Below are 25496 nucleotides of genomic sequence, written 5' to 3'. Positions count from 1 at the left end.
AATGCCAAGCACTTTATACTCATTATCTCATTTAAACCTTCTATCAATCATGTAACATATAATTTTATGTTTATATGAATCTCCCTATTTTATAGGTAAGGATAAGCAACCTGCCCAAGATCACATACAAGTTAAATGGCAGGCTCTCGGACATAGATCTGATTCCAAAGTCTGTGTTCTTAACCACTGTGCCACAGTGCTTTCAAGTCATATAAAAATACTTCTTTCTTTTTCACTTATCCATATTCTATTCACCTTTCCAGATTATAGTAATCAGTGTTATCTAGAGAAACATATATATATATATATATGAGAAGATTTAGCTTACCTGATTATGGAATTGACTCATGTGATTATGGAGGCCAAAAAGTCCCATGATCTGCCATTTGTAATCTCGAGAACTAAAAAAGTTGGTAAATTCAACCAAGTCAAAGGCCTAAGAGCTAAGGGAGCCAACAGTATAAGTCCCAGTTTGAGTCTGAATAACCAAGAATCAGGGGGCCAGTGGTTTAAGTTCTTGTTCAGGTTAGAGGCTTGAGAACCAGGAATACCAATGTCTAAGGACAAAAGAAAATGGACTTCCCAGCTTAAGCAATGAGAGCAGATTTACCTTTCTTTACCTTTTTGTTCTAATCAGGTCAATGGATTAGATGATGTCCCAAATGCATGGGGGAGGGCAATCTTTCTTTAGTTTACTGGTTCAAATGCTAATCTCCTCTAAAAACATCTTCATAGACGCATCCAGAAATAATGTTTTACCAGCTATCGGGTCACCCCTTAGCCTGGTCAGGTTAACACATAAAATTAACCATCACACAGGTCAAGACAAATTCTTCTATGATGTGATTACTCTAGTGCCCATTATTTTACCATACTCTCAGACCTCCAAACACGATTTAAAGCCATTATATAAGGTCCTGAATGGTTCTCTAGTTGTTAATCAATAAGCATTAACTCCTCAACCAGATTACATGCCCAAGGCCATGTGACCATATCTTATATTCCTATTGATATAGACCACATTTAAAGCTCTATAACAACACTTGCTATTTTGGTAAAGGCATGAAGAAAAATATTTAGTTGGAAAAACCATGCATGGAATATCGTTTGGGGATGCCTTAGAGATTGGGCCTATATGGTTTAAGATTCTGAACGACAAACCTGACTTAGAAAAACACCACCTTAAAAAGGGTGCTGTTTACATCAAGGTTTCTATAATATCCTTTCTTCCTTACGGCAAGTTAGTGGACGTCCGGGGCGATTTGGACAGAGCTCTCGGGGTTAAACCCCTCTGAGAGGGCACGTACATTGCACAGAAACTGAAGTCTGAGGGTGTGCGCACGAACAATTACCCCACACATGTAACCCGTAACTTGTGCGGAGTAAATACACTCTCCCTGCCTGGAACTGCCCGGGTAACATTCTCTCCTTGGGCTCTGTGGTTTCTCGATACATTCCAACTGTTTGGAGGCTGGAGCTTGGCTCAGAAGCACAGATAAACAGCTTCCTGGAGCAAGCTGCCAGAGTGACGAGCGATGACCTCAGCAGAGAACGCCTGCTTTTCATTACCCTCAGCACATCACTGTGCTGCTGGAGCTAAGAACAGGGACGGTACAAGCTGGACAGGCTTGACTGACTCAGGTCTCCCATTACACCTGGAATTTTTAAAACCTTGGCAGCCAGAGGAAAGAGGGCATAGACAGGAAGTGAGGAAGTAGCTTCTATGTGTGTGGGGGGAGCTTTCTTAGGTTGTTCTCTGGATAAACTAACACTAAACAGCTACCAGTCATGTAGAAAATCATCAAATGTCTTTAACCCAAACAGTGCACGCAGTGTTACAGAAAACAAGAGAGACTAACACGTCCTAAGGATCTTCATCTGTAACACTATTTAAAGAGAAATACTATCACTTTCCAAAAAAGCCATGAAATAGCAGGGATGGAAACATCCCAGAAAACTGGAGCTAAACAGGAATGAGACTTACATGAAAATGAATCACTATATAAAGTCAATTTACTAGATTTGCATAAAAATAAAAATCCCATGAGATAGGTATTATGATCCGTAGAAAAGGTTTTGACTTGGAAAATATAATTCAAGGACCTTAACAAAGACATTTGCTATTAATGTTATTTAAAGACAAAGAGATAAATTCAGGGATGCTTCTACAGCTACCCCAGAAATGGCATTAGCTACTGTTGCAGCCCCAGAAGTCAGTAATCTTGGAATGATGAGTCCTAAAATAAAACTACATGCTCAAAACATTTTATGATAAGATAGTTTCTACCCTGTTGATTACAGTTGCATCTGCAAATTGAAGAAAGAAAGCACAGTGATGACCTCAGAAGATCCCCCCGGAGGTGGGCATGGCAACTCACTCCGGTACTCTTGCCTGGAGAATCCCACGGACAGAGGAGCCTACTGGGCTAGACAGTCCATGGGGTTGCAGGGAGTCAGACCTGACTGAGGAGCTCGCACTTTCACTTTTAGTCTTCCCAAGTGGCACCGTGGTAAAGGATCCACCTGCCAGCGCAGAAGACACAAGAGACGCGGGTTTGATCCCTGGGTTGGGAAGATCCCCTGGAGGAGGAAACGTCAACCCCCTCCGGTATTCTTGCCTGGAGAATCCCACGGACAGAGGAGCCTGACGGGCTACAGTCCGTAGGGTGGCAGAGTCCGACCCTATCGAGCACGCATGCATACGCACACCGTGCTGATCAGAGCTGCATCTGTTAGCTGAAGAAAGACAGCTCAGTTCTGACCTCAGAAGGGAACGTGGTTGGATACGACCCTTCTTGAGGGATACTGAGCAACAGTTTGTTTTGTGGGCAAGTCACTGACTGCAGAGATGCACCTGCCATGGGGCTGGAAGCGACGCACAGGCGAACATCTAAACAAATTATGGTAACAGAGAGAAGCTTCATTTGATTCGTTTCTCTTTTCTCAGGGAAGAAGGACCTTTGTGTGGCTGCCAAAAACCTGACTGTCCATCAGATTGTGTCATTCTTTCCTGCTCTCATGCCAGGCCTGTGCTGCCAGCACCACAGATCTTCTAGAGTTCTGAGCAAATTATGGGAGAAATTAAAAGCACTGATGAATTATTTTTAATAATTTTTTTATTTCTTTATTTTTGGCTCTGCTAGGGTTTTGCTGCTGTGGGAGTTTTTTTTTTCTAGTTGTGGCGAGGAGGGGCTACTCTCAAGTTGGGGTGTGAGAGCTTCTCACTGGGGTGGCTTCTCCTGTTGCAGAGCACGGGCTCTAGGTGCCCAGGCTTCAGTAGCTGCGGCGCGTGGGCTGAGTAGTTGCAGCTCCCGGGGCTCTAGAGCGCAGGCTCAGGAGTTGTGGCAACACAGGCTTGGTTGCTCCGTGGCAGGTGGGATCTTCCCGGCCTAGGGATCCAACCAGTGTCTCCTGCACTGGCAGGCCAGATTCTTTACCACTGAGCCAGGAGGGAAGCCCTGATTAATTTAAATGGTTCTATTGTTGATTAGGTAAAGATTCTTAACTTCTGATTAGCAATAACACTATTGACACGTTACCTCAGATTTGTGTGTGTCTACTTGTCTAGTCAAGGCAATGGTTTTTCCCGTGGTCATGTATGGATGTGAGAGTTGGACTGTGAAGAAGGCTGATCGCCGAAGAATCGATGCTTTTGAACTGTGGTGCTGGAGAAGACTCTTGAGAGTCCCTTATACTGCAAGGAGATCCAACCAGTCCATTCTAAAGGAGATCAATCCTGGATGTTCATTGGAGGAACTGATGCTAAAGCTGAAACTGCAATACTTTGGCCACCTCATGCGACGAGTTGACTCACTGGAAAAGACTCTAATGCTGGGAAAGGTTGGGGGCGGGAGGAGAAGGGGACGACGGAGAATGAGATGGCTGGATGGCATCACCGACTCTGTGGACATGAGTTTGAGTGTACTCCGGGAGTTGGTGATGGACAGGGAGGCCTGGCGTGCTGTGATTCATGGGGTCGCGGAGAGTCGGACACGACTGAGCGACTGAACTGAACTGAACTGACTTGATTGCCAGAGGAGCACTCAGGGAATGATCATAGTGAGAAGGAATATCAGGGCTTGGACTGGGCCAAGTAAAGGTTCTTTACATTATTTACAGATTAAAATAAATCAAGTAATTTCTCTAAGGGGATATATTTCAGTGTGGAGAATTATAACTAACATTTATACTAGCTAGCTGTAAGAGCAGCTCCCATGAAAACAGAAATAATATCACTGGGCCTTGAGAATACTTCAGCCAAGGATGGAGTTTCTTCATTTCCTCTTATTGAACGGTTTCATGACAGCTAAATTCCTCTTAACTTGTAGCAGGGAGGGGGTGGGGAAGTAAGGTCTATCCTGACAGGGAGAATCTGGGCCCAATTATTACTTCCATAACCTTTGACTCTGACTTCTAAATGAGTCAGGGGACCGGTGGGCTGTGAAATGACTTCCTCGGTCACCAGGTCAAGTGCCGCTGGATGGTTTTCCTGTACTCAAAACATGAAGGGCCTGAAGAAGAAAGTTGGATTCTAAGCAAATAAGCAACTTCTTACATCCTCAGTGAACCTGGATTTTTAAGCTTCAAAAGGCTTAAAAATAAGTAAGCCAGAAAGAAGAACATCAATACCGTATATTAACGCATATATATGGAATTTAGAAAAATGGTAACCTGAACCCTGTATAAGAGACTGCAAAAGAGACATAGGCATTTAGAACAGTCTTTGGGACTCTGTGGGAGAGGGTGAAGGTGGAATGATTGGGGAGAATGGAATTGTAGCATGTATATTATCATAAGTGACCACTCCAGGTTCGACGCATAAATTTTCCTCTGTTCAAAAAAAAAAAAAAAAAGGCTTTCAAACCCACCACTATGTTTCCTTGGCATCCTTTTTCTATAAGATGCCTCTGGTAATATAGAAAAGAACCAGAATCCTCTACGGATTTCATAAATGATGGCGTAACAGAAATGCCTGGGGCAGGACTGCTTCAGCTATGGCAAAATCTATTCCAGGCAACCCTCTGAGAATGCAGATGGTGACAGTGAAAAGTGGATACTTTTCTGTTACAGTATGTCAACTGCTGCTGAGAACTAAACTGTGGAAAACAGACAGGATGAGGGGCAGGCCGGGACAAGCTCCACCCCTGGTGAAGACGCCTGTGACACGGTTAGTCACCATTGCGTCACCATGCTACACTTTGGCTCAACTTTACAACAGTAAGTTGGGAGGACGTGGAGCAGAAATGGCCCAGAGAAGTCTTGGGCCTGCTCCTCGTTCAGAGCTGCGAGCCTGAAAATCAGCGAGGTCCTGATTTTTTCTCATGCACTTCCCATCGCTCCAGACCTGCTCCCCTGTTACCATGGGCACAAGAGCCCAAACATGGCTTAAATGCTGGGTGGTAGGTAATCCTACAAAACCCGCCAACTTTAGAACTGACAGTTTACGCCCTGATCGTTCTAGATTACTGAGGAGAAAAGTGGGTCATCTTTCACAGGGCTCAGAGCACCTGTTTAAAAAAGAAACAGTAACACATACTTTCTAACCATGGGCTGTTTTCATTAGAGTTACATTTTAAGTGATTTAAGAATATGCACTATTGGAATCTCCTTTCCTCCACGAGTAAATTAATGAAACTCACATTTCATGGACTTATTCTAACTAAAACAATAAAAAATGGAATTTGATGCTGGCACCTTTTACTACTGAAGTATATAAAAAAGCATGCAAGTTCCCAACTGAATTCTGATCATTGATATGTACCAGAATGGAACTAATAATTTTTTCTAAAAGTGATAAATACTTCCATCTCCATATTTAAACTATATAAATATATAGTATATATTAGATAACACAAATAATTTTATGACTAATTATTTTATTATTCTTACTTATTATATACAAGCAGTGCCTATGAGAGAGGTCTATCACCGTAAGGTAGATTTCTAAGACTACTGCCTGTTAAAGGTATTCCGCTCTGAGAGGCAGCAAATAAAATTCATCAAATTTTCTTTTTTGGACAAAGAAAGCCTAGGTAATAAGGGTGGACAGAGACAAGGTCAGTCGCCTGAGCTGGAGTAACTCATCAGCTCTCGAATGAGGAGCCAATCATTCTATAAGCTGAGCCCTCAAACGGTAAGTTTGACAAATTATCAGTAATAATTTGGTAAGCCGTCAAACGCCACCCCCTCCAGGGGCCTTCCTGGCCGTTCCATATTTCCCATTATTCTGGTTACTTCTTTGCTGTTTATCTTGTTACAGTTATCAGCTGTGTAACCTGGGGAACATTACTTTTGTGTGCCTAAAATTCCTCATGTATAAAATGAAGATAATACTAATACTCCACCTTGTAGTATTTTTGAGAATTAAACGACATAATACGTGTTACAGGCTTGGAACAATGCCCAGAATATAGCAAGGAGTTATCTACTATTAGCTATTGTCATCACCATCCGTTTACTTGTTTACTGACTATCTCTCACTAAACCTCCAGGTCCACAAGGGCAGTTATTAATACCTTATTTGTCTTGTTCACCACTCTTCTTCATTGCCAAGTACACACAGGCACTAGTAGTGCTCAAAAATAATCACTGCATGAATGAATTCTTGCAGAAGTGTTGTCATATAGTCTCACATATCCTGAAGATAAACCTCCATCAATGAAGGTAATCTGTATATGTGCTTGTAACCAAAGTAGTCGTCATGAAAACTTCCCTAGGAAGCTAAAATCATCATTTAAAAAAAAACAAAAACAAGACGCTTGATCATAAAAAAGAGCCCTCCTGGGCCCACCAATCAAGACCACAGAGTACCATTCTTTTCTATATTAGTACGTGGAGGTCAAGCTCCCTGATGCCACAGGGTTGGAACTATCAATTTAGCCTGTGAAGAATGGTTCCCAATCGTAGGAATTCTCAGATTTCAGCCTGTTTTTCTCTCATCATTATTTTCCAGCGTCTTAAAAAACCACATTTCTCATTTTATCTTTGCCACAAGAACCTGGTCACACTCTGCTGCGGTTTCTAAGTTACAGCCACTCGACTCTAGCCTCTTTTTCTTGGATGTACTTCTTCAAAGGTCCTGACCCGGTGCTGACACTTGGTCTATTCTTCGAGTGGCATCTCTAAATGTCAATTCCTTTTACCTTCCACTGGTTGAAAGACAACATTCAGAGGTAGAGGTTGCATACGACATAAAAGAAAATCCTCCGGGATCTGGTGTCCTTCTTTCAAGAGTGTCCAGAGGAATCTGATCTGAAGAGCTCACAGTCTGACAGACACACACACGCACACACACAGAGCACAGCTTAGCTACTCATGTTTTACAGCTTATCCAGATTTGCTGGAACAATCATGGATTTGTTGGAAAACACCAACCACCAGGGAGTGACGCCACAGGTGAGAGGTCAAGCCAATCCACAGAAGAAAATCGGCAGGAAAACCTTCCAAAAACAATTTGGAAGAGTAATCTTTATCCTTGTTTAAAGGTAAATTATCCACCATTTATTGTATGAAAATATCAACGTCTGAACTTGAAACTGGGAGATGGAAGTGCGCACTTCACGTATTTTTTAAGAGATTTATGTATGTAACCTTTTGGCTGTGGTGGGCCTTCATTGCCGTGTGTGGGCTTTCTCCAGTCGCAGCTCGCGGGCTTTAGAGAACTGGCTCAGTAGTTTTGGTGCACGGGCTTAGCGGCTCTGTGGCGTGTGAGATCTTCCCAGACCAGGGATCAAACTGGTGTCCCTTGCATTCCAAGGCTGCTTCTTAACGACTGGACCACCAGGGAAGCCCAACACGTTTAAAAAAAAATTATGTTTCCTATTGTTTAGAGATAGCTCCAATTTATCCCCTCCAAAAGGCCAACGTTAAACATTTAAATGGCAATGTATTGAGGTCACCAGACAAAGCTGTGTGATAACCTGTGTGAACTATAAGTCATAAGGGAAACCTCAAAGAATTAGAAATTATAGCAAGAAGAGACCTCAAATTATTATCTGGTTAGGCCTCCAGTAACATTAGGCATTAGAGAGACTTGGAGACAGTAGAGAACAGTGGCTTTTTAATACCACAGGTGAGGCCTGGTTCTTAATTCTGTAACTCATGAAGTGAAAGCAGGTATTTTAACCATTCTGAGCCTCAGTTTCCTCATCTATAAAACAGAGATAATAATATTACCTACTTCAAAGAATTATAGTTACTGAAATACAGTATGAGTTTGATAAAAACATTGTTTATTATAATATATAACTATCACATCATTTTTATTAGCATGTTAGACTTTATTATACCCACTTCACAAATGAGGCAGCTGAGCCCAGAAAATTTCAATAATTGGTTCAAGATCACAGAGTGAGGACTTACAAGGAAGCAGCTCTTCTTCAGTGTGTGTGTGTGTGTGTGTGTGTGTGTGTGTGTGTGAGTGTGTGAGAGTGAGGACTTACAAGGAAGCAGCTCTTCTTCCCAGGGCTCAGTTCTTTTCACTTCAGTGTGTGTGTGTGTGTTGTGAGTGTGTGTGTGTGTTGTGAGTGTGTGTGTGTGTGTGTGTTGTGAGTGTGTGTGTGTGTGTGTTATGAGTGTGTGTGTGTGCTTAGTTGCTCAGTCATGTCTGACTCTTTATGACCCCATGGACTATAGCCCACCAGGCTCCTCTGTCCGTGGGATTTTCCAGGAAGAATACTGGAGTGGGTTGCCATTTCCTCCTCCAGTGGATCTTCCCAACCTAGGGATCAAACCCGTGTCTCCTGTTTCTCCTGCATAGCAGGCAGATTCTTCACCCACTAAGCCATCTGGGAAACCTTTCACTTCATTATGCTTCTACAAATTAATACAAAACCGAGGCCTGTGAAAGAAGGATTTTCACTAGATAAGTCAAATTCACAATCAAAGGAAAGTCAGGAGCTTCTACCATGAAAGTCTCCTTGCCTACCAAATACCACTTCCCATTTAGTCATACATCTTCCAAGTTTGTTTTTTTTCCGAAAGGATTTTGGAGCTTTGATGCTGGCTCACTTCTCAAAATAACTTGCCTCAGGCTAATATAATTGTCTTATAGAAATGTCAAGTATATGCCATTCACATATATTATGTAATTTTTAGTTTTCTGAGGACAATAAACTGCTCGCTTGGCAACTAGATTTCTATCAGCACTGTGGAAAATCTAAGGACTCTTTTCTCCCCAACAGTGTACTGCTAGATAAAAGTGATAGTCAATAGCATTTGGAAATCGTTATAGGCCTTATTAGAGTTCAGTATTAGTTACACAGACTAGTGGGTTCACTTTTGGAACCCATGCTACATGGTACATCCATGGTATACAGCTTCTTCTTTATTTTTTGGCTGGGCTGCAGAGCAAGCGGGATCTTAGTTACCCAGCAAGGATATAAGCCATATCCCCTGCAGTGAAAGTGAGGAGTCCTAACCACTAGACCACCAGGGAATTCTGGTACATAGCTTCTTAAATGGCAGGATATAGAACTTTATCAAAAACAATTGATAAAAAAGAAAAAAAGAACAAGAGATAGTCCTTATTCATAATAAGATCAAGAGTAAAGAGTAGATAGAAATGTTTGCTCTTTAGTCAGTAAGTCGTGTCTCTTTTGCAACCCCATGGACTGTAACCCACCAGGCTCCTCTTCCATGGAATTCTCCAGGCAAGAACACTGGAGTGACTTGCCATTTCCTACTCCAGGGGATCTTCCTGATCCAGGGATCAAACCTGTGTCTCCTGCATTGGCAGGCGGATTCTTTACCACTGAGCTGCCAGGTAGACAGTATTCAATAACTTAAAATATACTTACAGCTATAGATTCAACAAATTTACCTAACATCTGTCATATACTAGGCATCATGCATGCCAAGCATTGGGAATACAGAGATGAACAAGAAATGATGGCTACCCTCAAGGAACCAGCATAGTAGGGAAAAGACGTAAAGGAGATGGGGGAGGGAGCATGCCGTGAAATGAACCAAGCCAAGAAGAAGCATTGCCCCCAGAAGAATCATATTTCACTTGGCAAGGAGGCTCAAGGGTGCTGGTACAGATTAAACGGCCTAGAAACTTGACCCCTAGGCTCGTCAGTTCTGTAAAAGCAAGCAAGGCTATTTGATCTCAGTCTTTATTCCCGGCCCACTTCATTTCTTTCAGCTCATACCATGAGAACAAGGAAGATGCCTTGCTCTACTTCATCCTTTTTAAGGCGACTGGGAGAAGACAAGGAACCAGCTCTGATCCTGGAAAGTCTGTTTTTCCCAGGAACTTGAAATTCCAACCCATAAAAAATCTAGATTTTATTTGCAAGACTTATAGCTCAGCAAAAGAGTGAGTCAAGAATTCCCCTAACAGTAACCCAAGTTTAGGCCATTAGAAGAGATGTCTAATCTTCAAGGAACCTTTGGAGAATAGAAAGGAAAAAAAAATTGTTTTCAAGAATAGACCTGAGCTATTCACCTTAGAACAGAATAGCCTGTAAGAGCTATTCTTCCTTTCTTAAAATGTTTACAATAAACCATAAAAAAAGGGAAAAGAATACAAAACTGAATATATAAATATGTGATGGCAATTTGGTAATAAAAATTATTTTAAAGATTTCTTTAGCATATCCTTTCATGAAGACCAAGGTATTTTAAACTGATTATCTCATTCAGCCTAAAAGCAGTTTTGTGATATCAAAAAGAAAGAAATAGGTAAGAAAGTTTAAGAGGTAAATTCTGGTGTCAAAACAAAAAAATGACTTATGGGTATGAAGTGTACAGTGAGGAGAATACGGTCAGTAACTAATATTTAAAATTAAAAAAAAACTGAGTAATATCTTTGTATAGTGAACTATCATAATTAGACTTGTTGTAGTACTCAGTGTCAAATGTACAAGAAGTATTAAATTGCTATGCTGTGTAACAGGAACTAACAGTGTTCTAGGTCAACTATAATTCAAAACAAAACTCAGTTTGGGATGGACATGTACACATTGCTATATTTAAAATGGATAACCAACAGGGACCTAATGAGTAGCACATGAAACTGCTCAATGTTACATGGTAGCCTGGGTGGTAGGGGAGCTTAGGGGAGAATAGATGCAGTATACATATGGCTGAGCCCCTTTGCTGTTAACCTGAAGCTATCACAACATTGTTAATTGGCTTTACTCCAACACAAAACTAAAAGTTTTTAAAAAAACAAACAGAAATAGTGATCAGATTTGGGGTTATCAGAGGTGGGGAGGGATAGGAGGAACTGGATAAAGGTAATCAAAACTTCCAGTTATAAGATAAACAAGTACTGGGGATATAATAATGTATGTTACATATGAAAATTCCATATGTTACATATGAGAATTGTTAAGAGAGGAAATCCTAAGAGTTCTCATCAAGAGAAAAAAGTTTTTTTCTATTTCCTTAATTATCTATCTAAGATGATAGATGTTCATCTAAATTTATGGTGATAATCACTTCATGATGTATGTAAATCAAATCACTATGCTATGCATCTTAAACTTATAAAATGCTGTATATCAATTATATCTCAATAAAACTTGAAGAAAACCATTTTTTATAAACTTATAAATGGATAATCATCTTGACTTTTACACACTCTAAACATACTTTATAAAGAAACACAACTCCTTAAAGCTATAATCTATGAAAGATGTCCTGCCTCAAGAAATAATCTTAAATTCTTAAGTGATGGACACAGCATCCTCTGGAAGGAAAACTGCAGCGGAATATCATCCTAAACATTTCCGTGAAAAAAAAGCCAGCCAAGAAAAACACAGGCTAACGGAACACAGACCAAAGGAAATCAGAGTGACTATTCTGAATAATGGGAAAAGTTAAAAATTATAAGAGGAACCTAAAAAAAAAAACATCTAAAAGATCAAACAGGGCTTCCCAGAGGGCTCAGTGGTGAAGAATTATCCTGCCAAGCAGGAGATGGGGGTTTGATCCCTGGGTCAGGAAGATCCCCTGGAGGAGGAAAACGGCCACCCACTCTAGTATTCTTGCCTGGAGAATCCTATGGACAGAGGAGCCAGACGGACTACAGTCCGTGGGGTCACAAAGAGCTGGACACGACTTAGTGACTGAACAGCAGCAGTAGCAATAGATCAAACGAGCAGTTGCTGGGCTTCTAGAGTTCTGACTACTCACTAGACTTATCATTAGACAAAACTGGCTGCACCAAAAGCATGTTCCAAACATGTTTGGGCAGCCCTCGACTCATCTACCAAAACTAAGCATTCACTGCCACTGCTTCATCAGCACTGCCCTGCTCTACTTTTCATGTATCTTGCCTGCTTCCAAAAGCCTCTTCTGGACCTGCCCTAGAGGCAGAGCACTCAGGTACTTACTATTCTGTGAAGAATCTGGCAATGCCATATTGGCTAACATCTTCCTTGTTCTCTAGCAGCTGGCAGACTGCATCCTCCACATATGTGAGGACATGTCGCTGGGCTACAAACAAAAAAGAGAGAGAGAGAGAGAAAGTGAGAGGGAGATTAAAAACAAAAAAAAGTCTTCCAAACCCCAGTCAGCCATGAAAGTCCATCGAGGCGCTGGCTCTGCTCTAGGATGTGCACTGCAATAGGTAAACCAACTCACGGCCCTAGCTGAGCTTTCGTCTCAATGGGTAGAAAGGGATAGATGCTGGAGAAGATGACCTGCTGCCATTTGATTGGCTGTCAGTATTAATATCCCCATTTGCTCTTTATTTCATAAGATAAGGGTGAGGAGCTTTAGCACCATTTAGCAGATACACCTGGGAATTCTTTCTTCCCACCTCCTTCCACTTCTGCATGGCTCAGAAATTTACCCTAGGGAGTAATGATTCTATGCCTGACTGCAGGGAAAACTCAATTCTTCCATTAAAAAAAAAGTCACTGAAAAAGTTTAAGGACCATGAAGATTTCAGTAAAGATGTTAAAAGTTATTAACCTTGGTAAATAATAAGACCATGAAATCTGGGTGGCCCGATTTATCAGAAGCCATGTTTCCCACATTTGTTGTGACTAGCAGATGTGTGACTTCATCATGGGCTTGCAGTAAAGGGTGTGATGAGTGCTAGAATTAGACAGACCTGGGCTGGAATCATGACTCTGTCTGACAGCATAATCTTGGATAGTTACTTAATCTGTGCCTGTTTTCTTCTTTATCAAGTATGGAAAGAAATGTAATTTTATGTATTTATTTTTAAACTGAAGTATAGTTGATTTACAATGATGTGTTAGTTCCTGGTGTACAGAAAAATGATTCAGTTATATATGCACATGTTCTTTCTCATATTCTTTTCCATTATAGTTATTACAAAAGCTTGAATATAGTTTCCTGTGCTATACAGTAGAACCCTATTTATCTATTTTATACATAGTAGTTTGTATTTGCTAATCCCCAGCTCCTAATTTATCCCTCCACGCCTTCCCCTTCGGTAACCATAAATTTGTTACCTATGTCTGTGGGTCTGTTCCTGTTTTGTAAATAAGTTCATTTGCGTCATATTTTAGATTCCACATATAAGTGATGAGTGAAACAGAATTCTTTCTCTAAACATGGTCAATCAACTTAATCTGAATCGCCTGAGACACCCTATTAAAATGCAGATTCATCACCTGTCACTATCTCGGACTTCGTGATCTTAAAATTCTAACCAGAGCCCAGTAATTTGAACAGGTACCCTTGAAGTTTCTTACCTATCCTGAGGTTTAACAATTGCTGGTTAAGAACTTGGGCTTTGGAGTTCTGAGAGACCTGAGTTCCATCCTCAGCCCTATCAAATTCCTAGCTGTGCAAGCTTGGGCCAATTAGTCTGCAAGCCTATTTCCTTGCTGTAAAATGCAGATAACAACATCATCACTATTCTTAAACCACAATGCCTTGTTTTCCTGATAATGTATCTCGTTAAAAGTCTATCTCAAGGGCTACTGGAAGTCTGCTTCAGTGATACAGCAGAGCTTCTAACACAGCAGGTGCTCACCAGACGCTTGTTCCCCCTCCCTGACTTTTGTCTTCAGGTATAACAACGGTATCCTGGCACACTTCACACAGAAACTTCCAGTTCAGTATTTCCATTTACCATCCTATTCTTTTCTTTTTCAAAAGCAAAACAAAACAATTTTTGTCTGGAGCAGTAAGAACAAAAAAGCACAAAGTAATAAGTATCCTGCCACAAAGCAGAGCCACAAAGCTGCTACCAAGGCGGACACTCGCCTCTTTCATATTTTCATCCTCAGGAAGACATGAGGGGGTTACCTAAAATCTGTAAAATTAGATACTTAAAAACACACTCCTGAAGTCCTGGTAGTTTAGTGAGACTTGTAAAGCAACACGCTTATCTACCCAAGCTCTACCCGAGACAGTCTCTGTTTGACAGTGGCTACCTAAAGTTTCACCATGTTTACGCCAGCCTCAAGTCCAGATGAATGACATGTTTACATTCCATGACTTGCTCTATCAATGTGAGGGCTTCCCAAAGTTAACAACTATCAGCTACTGCAAACATTCTCCAACTCCGACCCCACAAAAAGATGTGAAAACAAAACCCGCGCTTCGTCAACAGTTCATTCAACTGGAAAACTATTTCACTAAGAAGTGGCCAAAACTGAAATGAAGCCGTGAGATAATACATCAGAGTTTCTCGGGACGCCCCTGGTGGGAAGTCCTAAGGTTCCTAAGGTCCCTAATGTCCTGCAAGCCTCACGGCACAACAGCAACACCAGACAATTTCTGGCATTAATCATTTTGTAATTAAGTATATTTGAAACTGGGGGGGCGGGGGATGGCCAAACTGACACTAAAATCAGCTGTACTTTCACCTCTGCATTTTCCTTCTCTTATTCCACCCACTTATCTTACAGAAAGCTTCCTTCCTTGGGCTATATATAGGCTTTTACGACTTGGAAATACCTAAGGCTATTACAAAAGATTAGGGTTTTGGGGGTTTTTTTTGGTTTGTTTTTTTGTTTTGTTTTTTGACAGCAGAAATGAAAGAGCTCTACTTAGAAGCAAATCCTGCTTCTTCTCCGTCTTAGCTCCAGGGACTAAAAGTCAATGTGAAAGCCCTTTAAGGAAGAAATGTTTTCAGAGCAGTTAGAATCAAAGTACTTTTGTCTCCCTCAAAAAAGGGAGGAATTTTCTGGAAAATTCCTTTGCAGCAAGAAAAAAAAAGGTGGGGGATGGGGAGCAGGGAAAGGAAAAAAGAAAACAATATAAATAAAGGACTATACCTATGTAACATTCAGCTACCAATCAGATATTGAGAACTTAATATTACACATAATAATGATGATAACAATAACAGCTCTACCAATTTTGAGCACCTCTGCAACTTACTGAATGACCGTGTGCCAGAAACTGTGCTGCTTTACATGCATTATTTTATTCCATCTTCACAATAATCCTACGACAGATATTTTAATCACACGTTTCCATTCTACAAAAGGGAGAATGGAGATTTATAAAGTACCTTTCTCAAGATCACACGAGTGGTAAGAACAGAAGCCAAGACTCAAGCCGAGGTGTGTCCTACCAAGAACCCGTGCTCTCAACACTGTATGCCACCCTGCCTCGTCACTGCATGCTGTAAGTTTCATAATAGATACGATCTTCATTTTACATGGAGCACAAGTGAGGGGGTGACCGTAAACTCACGAGAGGCGTGGTCCACCTGTGTCCATGTGAGTTCACATGTGAATTTGCAGGAGTGTGTTTGTGTGTGTGTGTTTATCCTGTCCCCACCTGCACAGGTGTGCATGCCAATCAGCGTTTGTGTGAAGTTAGGACATGTCCCCAGTTTCAAAGTTTCTTGCAAAGAACCTGCCCACCACAAAGTCTTCACCCCACCCATCCTTAGTTCAGAAAGTAGAAACAGAAAGACCTAGTGCCCTTTTCATCCGTGGGTGAAGTGAAGGAATTAAGAAGAGCCAGCAGAGACAGGAGGAAGTTCCTCTCTGAGGATTTCACACAAGCCTGGTACAAAGAGCCCTCCTCTCTCACTGCTTTCTCACTGCTGGTTTCCTCCACGTGCGGCTCTTATCAGTGCCATGTTACCTTCTGTGGCTAAGGGTACCACCCAACCCTGGAAAATCCTTGCACTTTATCAAACGTCAATAAGATAGAAGTTCAAAGCTCTTGTCTGGCAATAAAACATTGAGGGTGTCATTTCATATTATTTTTAAAATGCAAAGGAATAGGCTTTAATTTATGTGAATGATTAAAGAATAAAAACTGCACACCTGCATCCCCAGAGGGCAGAGATATCTGGGCACCTTAGTTGCCCTCTCGGAGAAGGAAAAACGTTTCAGATTGGCTTTTCCTCTTCTGCTTTGCTGTGATTTTCAGAAGGCCAGGATTAAGTTTTCTAACATGAACCAATAGGCTCTATTGTTCTGAAATCCACACCAAGGTCCAAGGATCCATGTCTTGCTCAAGACAGCATCATGGTCTGAGATAAGCACTTAAACCTTCAACACACTGCACTGAAATGGCTGAGTAAAATATAAGTAAGCACGGTATGATCTTTATATGAACCGTGTCAGTGAAAGCAATCGTGGATCAGAAACTTTTTGGTTCTCTGTGGAATCACCTCCTGCCGATCACTTAATCTCTAGATACCACAGTCAAGCTTGCTCTGACTTGAGTGTGACATGAAGACTATGTCTAATAATAAACTGTTTCTTTAGAAAAGGGCTTCCCTGGTGGCTCAGATGGTCAAGAATCTCTCTGCAATGCAGGAGACCCAGGTTTGATCCTTGGGCTGGGAGGATCCCCTAGAGAAGGGAATGGCAACCCACTCCAGTATACTTGCCTGGAGAATTCCATGGACAGAGGAGCCTGGGGCCATGGGGTCACAAAAGAGTTAGACATGACTGAGCGACTAAGCACACAGATGCACTTCCTTGCAAGCAGCAAGCAAGCCTCTTTAGAAAATATCAGATATATACAAAAGATAACATATTAATGATTATGTTATTATTGCTACATAGAGATTTACAGATCAAAACAATATAGCAATTCACTGCAATGGTTAAGAACATAGGCTCTGGAGTCAGGCTGAACTGGATTTAATTTCTAGCTTTGGTACTTATTAGCTATGTGACTTGAAGCAAGTAACCTAATTTCTCTGCCCTTTTCTGTAAAATTTGGGACTAATGCCTACCACTGAAGGTTGTAGTGAGGAATAAATAAAATAACTTATGTAATAATCTTTAGGGGCTTCCCTGGTGGCTCAGATGGTAAAGAATCTGCCTCCAGTGTGGGAGACCTGGGTTCAATCCCTGGGTCAGAAAGATCCCCTGGAGAAGGGAATGGCACCCCACTCCAGTATTCTTGCCTGGAGAATCCCGTGGACAGAGAAGCCTGGCAGGCTGCAGTCCACGGGGTCGCAAAGAGTCAGACACGACTGGGCAACTAACACATGACGCAACACACAGAACGATAATCTTAGCGTAGCACTGGGCACGCAGTAAGGACGCACTGAACTTACTGCGTTTATGCTCATTATTGTTGCTATCGTGATAGTTGCTACTGTGCATCCCTTCCAGACATCACAACTCACAAAACAATGGGTTTCAACGCCAACAGACACCAAGACATCAACCTACCATAGCTCCTGCTCACTCATTTAAAGTTTGCCCATCTAACCAAAGTGTTTACAGATTATCTTCAAGGATTACTGAGCTACATAAAACTCTACACATATGATAATACACATAATTTAGACTCGCTTCAGCTATAGCCTTTAAACTTGTAGGAAGCATTCACTTATTAACTGCTCATTACTCAGGAGACTCTAAATTTATATGGGGAAAATCCAAAACAATTTCCTTTTACTCTCTTCCCAAGCATAAATACCATCAAAGTATTAGCTGTTTATTTTGCAATTAAATGGTAAGGGGTCCCATTTGGAAATTTTTGCTTGAGGGGCTACCTCAATTATTTAGACCACTCATTTTATTATATGATTATTATTTTACACAGAGTCCCTGGACTAGAATAAACAAGTTTCACTAGAAAACATTCACATGAATTATAATATGAGATATTACCAGATATAAGGGTAATAGCAGTGTAAGTGAAAAGTAAAGCATATACATATATCCACATTTATATCTGACTTTTTTCTGCCTTGTCAGAGTCCTCTGGAGACTCAGATGCTGGTTGGAACAAATAAGTGCTGAATTAAATTAAGACTGTTCTCTGAGATTAGAAAAGTAACCTTATTAACCAATAACCTGTCATGTAAACTGTTTAGAAGCTTCAAGTTTAATATCATTTCTAAATCACTAACATGATACAGTATTTGATCTTGTAAAATATAGATAGCTTAATGGTTTAAAAAGTTAAACCTCTAAAATTAATCATTGACATTCTTCATCTTTACTGGTATGTTCTCATCCAGGGATGCAGTACGCGCTGGTGAAATATTTTATCACCCATACAAGACTATCTTTGATCTTAGACCACACCAGACCAATTTCCTTTGACCAAAGGAGATGGGGAAATGAGGAAAACGAGCACATGCAATACTTATGCAGCCCAATGCGGTAGGTAATAGACTTCTTGTTTGAAGCTCAGAGAGGTTAAGAAACCTGCTCAGTCTTAAAAAATGACTGAGTTAGAATTGAAACTTAAGATTTGACTCCAAAGCCCATGCCTTTCCATCTCAACCTCAGCTCTCAAAAGCAAAACAAAATAAGAAAAAGCCAAGAACCTACAATGTGTCCCAGTTTACGCTGCATTGTCTAGAAAATGCTGGCTCTCCACTGTTAATACTAGAAAAGAAATTTCATTTGGTTAATCAGATAAAGTATTGGCATGGTCTTTAAACTGTTTTAAAGGTTTATTATTTATAATTATATATTTAATTATTTTGAAAGATTCAAACAATATAGAAAAAGTTAAAAACCAATCCCAGTTCCCAATCAGTTTGATATGCATATCTAAAAAATACAGAAATACACAGTTTGTGAACTTGGTTTTGTTTTTAAGTAAATGACATATACTTTTCTGTACCTTACTTTTTTCACTTGACCATGTTTGGAACTCTTTTAGGAAACAATATGGTACCAACTTATTTGCCAATGTATTTCTACTGATAAATACTCAGGCTGTCCCCACATATTCACTATAGCAAACTGCTGGTTGAACATTCCTATACTTGTCTCCCTGTGCATACGTGCAAGAGTTTTTCTTAAGGTGAAAGTGAAAGTCACTCAGTCGTGTCTGATTCTTTGTGACCCCATGCACTATACAGTCCATGGAATTCTCCAGGCCAAAATACTGGAGTGGGTAGCCTTCCCCTTCTCCAGGAGATCTTCCCAACCCAGGGATCGAAACCAGGTCTCCCACACTGCAAGAGGATTCTTTGCCAACTGAGCCACAAGGGAATTGACATCTGATAGGATGCACATATCCTCATGGGTTTTATTTTTCAGTTTTATTGAGAAATAATCGACATATGTTACTGTGTAAGTTTAAAGAATACAGCATAATGACTTGATTTATATATATATTATGAAATGGTTATCATAATAGGTTAAGCCTAACATCCATTTTCTAACATACACAAAATGAAAAGAAAAAAAAAGAAATATTTCTCCTTGGGTAAAAGCTCTTAGGATTTACTCTTTTAACAACTTTTCCATATGTCATACAGCAGTGTTAACAATAGTCATCATGCTGTATTTAACACCCTCAGTATTCATTTACCTTATTAATGGAAATCTGCACTCTGCCCCACCATCATCCCCACCTTCCTCCTCTTCCTCTCTCCCAACCTGCTGCCTCTGGCAATCACATGTCTGATCTGTTTTCCAGAGTCTGATGGAGTTGTTTAGATTCCACATATAACTGAGATCTTAGTGTCTATCTATTTTATTTAAATCTGTTTAAATAGTGTAATCTATAGTGTAAATCTACTTTATGATTTACTTCATTTAGCATAATCCTTCAAGGTCTATCCATGTTGTTGCAAATGGTAGGATTTCCTCATTTTTATGGCTGATAATATTCCACAGTGTGTGTGTATGTGTGTGTATTTTTTGCACAACTTCTTTATCCATTCATTCATCAATGGACAGTTAGGTTGTTTCCTTATCTAAATTACTGTAAACATGTTGTTATGAACATAGGGGTGTAGGAATCTTTTCCATTTAGTGCTTTTGTTTCCTTTGGATATAGTCCCAGAAGTGGACTTGCTGGATCTTACGGTGTTGTTGTTTAGCTGCTAAGTCATGTCTGACTCTTTGCAACCCCATGGACTGCAGCACTCTAGGCTTCCCTGTCCTTCACTGTCTCCTGGAGTTTGCTCAAACTCATGTCCATTGAGTCAGTGATGTCATCCAACCATCTCATCCTCTGTCGCCCCCTTCTATTCCTGCCCTCAATCTTTCCCAGCATCAGGATCTTCTCCAATGACTCGGCTCTTAACATCAGGTGGCCAAAGTATTGGAGCTTCAGTTTAAGCATCAGTCCTTCCAATGAATATTCAGGGTTGATTTCCTTTAGGACTGGTTTGATCTCCTCGCTGTCCAAGGGACTCTCAAGAATCTGCTCCAGCACCACACAATTCACCACACAATGCAAAAGCACCACACAAATCAATTCTTTGGCGCTCATCAGTTCTTCAGATTTTATGGTAGTAGTTCTATTTTTAATTTTTTGAGGATCCTCCATACTGATTCCCATAATTGCTGTACCAACTTACAATCATAACAGTGCATAAGAAGTTCCTTTTCTCCATGTTTACTAGATGTTTACTAGATATACAAAATTGCTTTACAAAGTGTGTTTCGATTTATACTCCTCCCCACCATAAGAATATCTGTTTTCACTGACTTCGTGATTTTGCCAATTTAACAGTTATAAAATAGTTTCTCACTGTTGTTTCAGTATTCTAGTCTTCTTACTTAATTAAAGTTAAGCATATTTTCATGGTCATCTGTATTTCTCTTCTGTGAATTGTTGTTGTCATACATGACAGCTGAAAAAACCATAGCTTTGACTATACAGATCTTTGTCGGCAAAGTAATGTCTCAAGTTTTTAATATGCTATCCAGGTTGCCTATAGCTTTTCTTCCAAGGAGCAAACATCTTTTAATTTCATGGCTGCAGTCACCTTGGGGAGTGATTTTGAAGCCCAAGGAAATAGTCTTTCACTATTTCCATTGTTTCCCCATCTATAGGCCATGAAGTGATTGGACTGAATGCCATGATTTTAGTTTTTTGAATGTTGAGTTAAAGCCAGCTTTTTCATTCTCCTCCTTCACCTTCATCAAGAGGTTCTTTAGTTCCTCTTCAGTTTCTGCTATTAGGGTGGTATCATCTGCATATCTGAGGTTATTGATATTTCTCCCTGCAATCTTGATACCAGCTTGTGATTCATCCAGCCAGGCATTTCACATGATGTACTCTGCATATAAGTTAAATAAGCATGGTGACAATATACAGCCTTGATGTACTCCTTTCTCAATTTGGAACCAGCCCAACCAGTTGCTCTATGTACCGTTCTGTTGCTTTTTGACCTATATACAGGTTTCTCAGGAGGCAGGTCAGGTGGTCTTGTATTCCCATATCTTTAAGAATTTTCCGTGGTTTGTTGTGATCCACACAGTCAAAAGCACTAGTGTAGTCAGTGAAGGAGAAGTAGATGTTTTTCTGGAATTCTCTTGCCTTTTCTGTGATCCATCAGATGTTGGCAATTTGACCTCTGGTTCCTCTGCATTTTCTAAATCCAGAGTATACCTGTGGAAGTTCTTGGTTCAAGTACTGCTGAAGCCTAGCTTGAAGGATTTTGAGTATGACCTTGCTAGTGTGTGAAAGGAGTGTAACTGTATGGTAGTATGAACATTCTTTGGCATTGCCCTTCCTTGGGACTGGAATGGAAACTGACCTTTTCCAGTGCTGTGGCCGCTGCTGAGTTTTCCAAGTTTGCTGGCGTACTGAATGCATAATCTGCTAATATCCTTTGCCCATTTTCTTCTCTGGTTACCTTTTTTCTTCTTCTTGATTTGGAGGCTTTTCTAATTCTCTATATGTGTAAACATACACCTACCTTAGGGGTTTTCTTATCATTTGTTTATGGTATCTTTCATTAAATTTCATCACAGAAATTTAAAATGCTGATATTGTCAGCAGTATTTATTAATATCTGTATATTTGTGCTCTGTGTCTTATTCAAACAGGTCTTCTGTACTCCAAGTGTATAAACCTATTACTCTATATTTTTCTCTGATATGATATTTAATTTAAGCTAGTTATGCTCCTTACCAAAATTATGAGTTCACAATTAACATAGTCAGTATAATACAAAAAGAAATTTAAAACTTGCAAGAAAGAAAAAGTAAAAGCGTTAACCCAAAATCAAGCCTTTACTAGCTCTGAATATAAAACAGTGGTATGTCAAGTTTAACTTTCAGTTCAGTTCAGTTGCTCAGTCTTGTCCGACTCTTTGCGACCCAGTGAACTGCAGCATCCCAGGCCTCCCTGTCCATCACCAGCTCCCGGAGTTTACTCAAACTCATGTCCACTGAGTTGGTGATGCCATCCAACTCATGCAGGAGGCCTCCCTCTTTTACTAGCTCTTGATCACTACAGATTTGCTTAATGGTAGCTAAACCTATAAATATAATAAAATGACAGTCAACATTTATTAAGCTCTGCATGCAAGACAATATTCTAAGCTTGTACAGGTATTAATTCATTTACTACTCACAACAATCCTATGAGACGGGGTATTTCCATTTTATAGGTGACAGAAGGAAGACTCAGACGTGTGATTTACCCGAAGGTCAACGGGCCGGTAAGGGGCAGAGACAGGGTTTGAATCTGCAGCCCTCAAAGAGTTATGCAGCATATATACCAAATGGAATTTTCTAAGAACAAACGTACAGGTTAAGGGAAGATCTTTTACACTGATAATTATAAAACAGACAAAACTAGTACTTTGCATGTGGGCACCCAAACCACCACACTGCTGCTATGCGTGCACACGTGCTAAGTCACTTCGGTCGTGTCCGACTCTTTGAGACCCCAGGGACTGTAACCCACCAGGCTCCTCTACCCATCGGGATTCTCCAGGCAAGAATACTGGAGTGGGTTGCCATGCCCTCTCCAGGGGATCTTCCTGACCCAGGGATCGAACCTGAGTCTCTCACATCTCCTGCATTGGCAGGCAGGTTCTTTACCACTAGCACCACCTGGGAAGCCCCAGTGCTGCTATACAGCTGCTGCTGCTAAATCACTTCAGTCATGTCTGACTCTGTGCGATCCCACAGATGACAGCCAACCAGGCTCCGCCATCCCTGGGGTTCTCCAGGCAAGAACACTGGAGTGGGTTGCCATTTCCTTCTCTAGCTATACAGCTAGTCAAACTCAAATACTAAAAGATAAGCCAGAAGCAAACAAAACCCTACACATATGTTAGCATCACCTGTGACAATCAGAAAACAAGCGGTGACTAAAGATCTTTATGTAAAGTAGAGGACGAAAAACTAAAGTCTGCTTCCCTCAACAAATGAAAGAACTGTCCAAGTTAACAGCTGGGCAGAGCTCAGTCCCTTGACATTCAAACAGTTTGTAGTCAACCATTAATCTTCCCCTCTTCCCTTTTCCTTTTACAAACTGGTGGATTTGTGTGTGTGTGTGTGGGGGGGGAGTGAATGTCAAAAGGCTAAGTACTTAAATCTTACTGCTTCAGTATTTCCAGCCTAAATCTCATTATACAGAATTTGTACGTTGGAGTCTTATAATTTGAAGTGCCAGAAAAAGAAGGCTTTTACAGAGGTCCAAATGTGAAGCGCTCACCTAGCTGACCACAACAAAATTCACTGCCAAAATGCAGAGAAATCTAAAGTAGCCCTTAAGTTTCCTATAGTTATGATTTATGCTTATGAAGAAGTCAAGTAATAACTATCATGATGATAACTTTGCAAAATCAGCTATTCATAGAGCAGTAGAGTTATCACATCAACTCCATAAACATTCACAATACCATTTTCCAGAAAACACAAACAACCTATAAATTGACAAACATGGAACAAGTCATGTGTCGTTCATAATGTCATATCAGGCAGGGAAGTATTAACATTATAGGGTGAAAATTAATTGTGCTACATAGAGTCATCAAAGGTTGTAGCATTTGGGGCAAACCACACATTTACACATTATCAGCAGTTATGTTTGGCAATATGCAATTGAACTATGAATATACAGATCAGTTACATTAATGCAACAAGGTACTAATGCAATAACATCAATTACTTGGCATTTTATATTCAAACTATTTCATAAAAATTAGTTTGCACTCGCAACAACTCACAAAACAGCAACAGGGTCTCATTTAATCTAGTGGCAGAAAGATACAGAGGAATTCCAATTTAAGGTAGCTGAAAATTCATGGGCTTAGAATTCCCAATCCTCTCTCTTCTGAGTGATCCTGCTTCTGTATGAAGGTGGGATTCTTTTTCAAATGAGAGTCTCACATGTCAAATCCGTACTCAGAACTATGTCTACACCCTGCTTATGGGATAAGGCTGTAATGCTCAATAATCCCTCTGAGTTTCTATTTTTGATATAACATAGATATCTATAGATGCCTAGAGGCCTAGGTCAAAGTGCACAAAAAGTAATATGCAAAGAATGACTGGAACAGCATAGGCTAGACAGAGAGGCCCTGAACTAATTTACACAGAAAATTCACGCCAGCACTTAACGTATCATCTAAATTAATGGTGTAAAACACCAAAGTGCCCTATAAAAACAGGCTTTGGATATATTTTACCTCAGCCACATAATTTTTGACTCGTAACCCAAATGACTAATGTTGGAATGTTGGAATGTTGCAATGTCCAAGCCTACCTTTCCTGCTGGGCTCAACTCAAATGCCACCTGGCCAGGAAGCTTTCTCAGATTCTCTCCCAGCCAGAAGCAATCTTCCTTTTCCTGAACTCCCTAAATACCAATTTTAAATATTTCCAAAGGTACTTTCTACTTTGATATAGAGTTATTTCAGTTACACATGTGTTACCTCCTTTGTTAAGACTTCTTGCTCCTTAAAGACACAGAGGTAACCATACCTCATTTATCTTCTATCCCTTATAACCCTTGGGTCATTCAGCGTCTTCCACATACCAGTCATTCAAATATTTACTGAATGAATACATAACCTGAATCACTATTTATAAACTGTGGTGCTATTCTTCATTCAGCTCAACCGTTTCAAGACCGTGCCTCCCAGGTGGGCATCACTAAGTGCCAAAACACATTCTGTGGCAGTGTTAGGGTTCTTACAGGAAGCCACTTTTGTCCTGCTCTCAACCCTTCTTTCCATTGCGTTTTTACTGTTCTGTCCCTCTACTCCAGGGAGAAAGCACTTGTTCTTTTATTGTTACTAAGAGCCTCATTATGTTCAAGGTAAAGTGAAAAAAAAAAAAAGCATTCGATGCAATTACCAGTTCCTCCACAAATTTGGGAGCTACTTGTCATTTCAGCATTCAAGACGTGAATAGAAGAAA

General features: G+C 40.4%; 1 protein-coding gene across 3 annotated transcripts in view; it reads right to left on the bottom strand.

Annotated features, from left to right (window-relative positions):
* CSTPP1 (centriolar satellite-associated tubulin polyglutamylase complex regulator 1) overlaps nt 1–25496 on the bottom strand; it is a 202451-nt gene that overhangs the window by 138964 nt on the left and 37991 nt on the right. For all 3 annotated transcript variants that reach the window (XM_055423988.2, XM_055423987.2, XM_055423986.2), the window contains exon 2: nt 12342–12444. In XM_055423988.2, coding sequence (XP_055279963.2) covers nt 12342–12444 — 103 coding nt within the window. The remainder of the gene's footprint in view (nt 1–12341; nt 12445–25496) is intronic.

This window comes from Moschus berezovskii, chromosome 14 (genome assembly GCF_049115385.1).
Source record: "Moschus berezovskii isolate FMDL1 chromosome 14, NW_MosBer_1.0, whole genome shotgun sequence".
Lineage (NCBI taxonomy): Eukaryota > Metazoa > Chordata > Mammalia > Artiodactyla > Moschidae > Moschus > Moschus berezovskii.
This window is presented reverse-complemented; position numbering and strand designations above follow the sequence as displayed.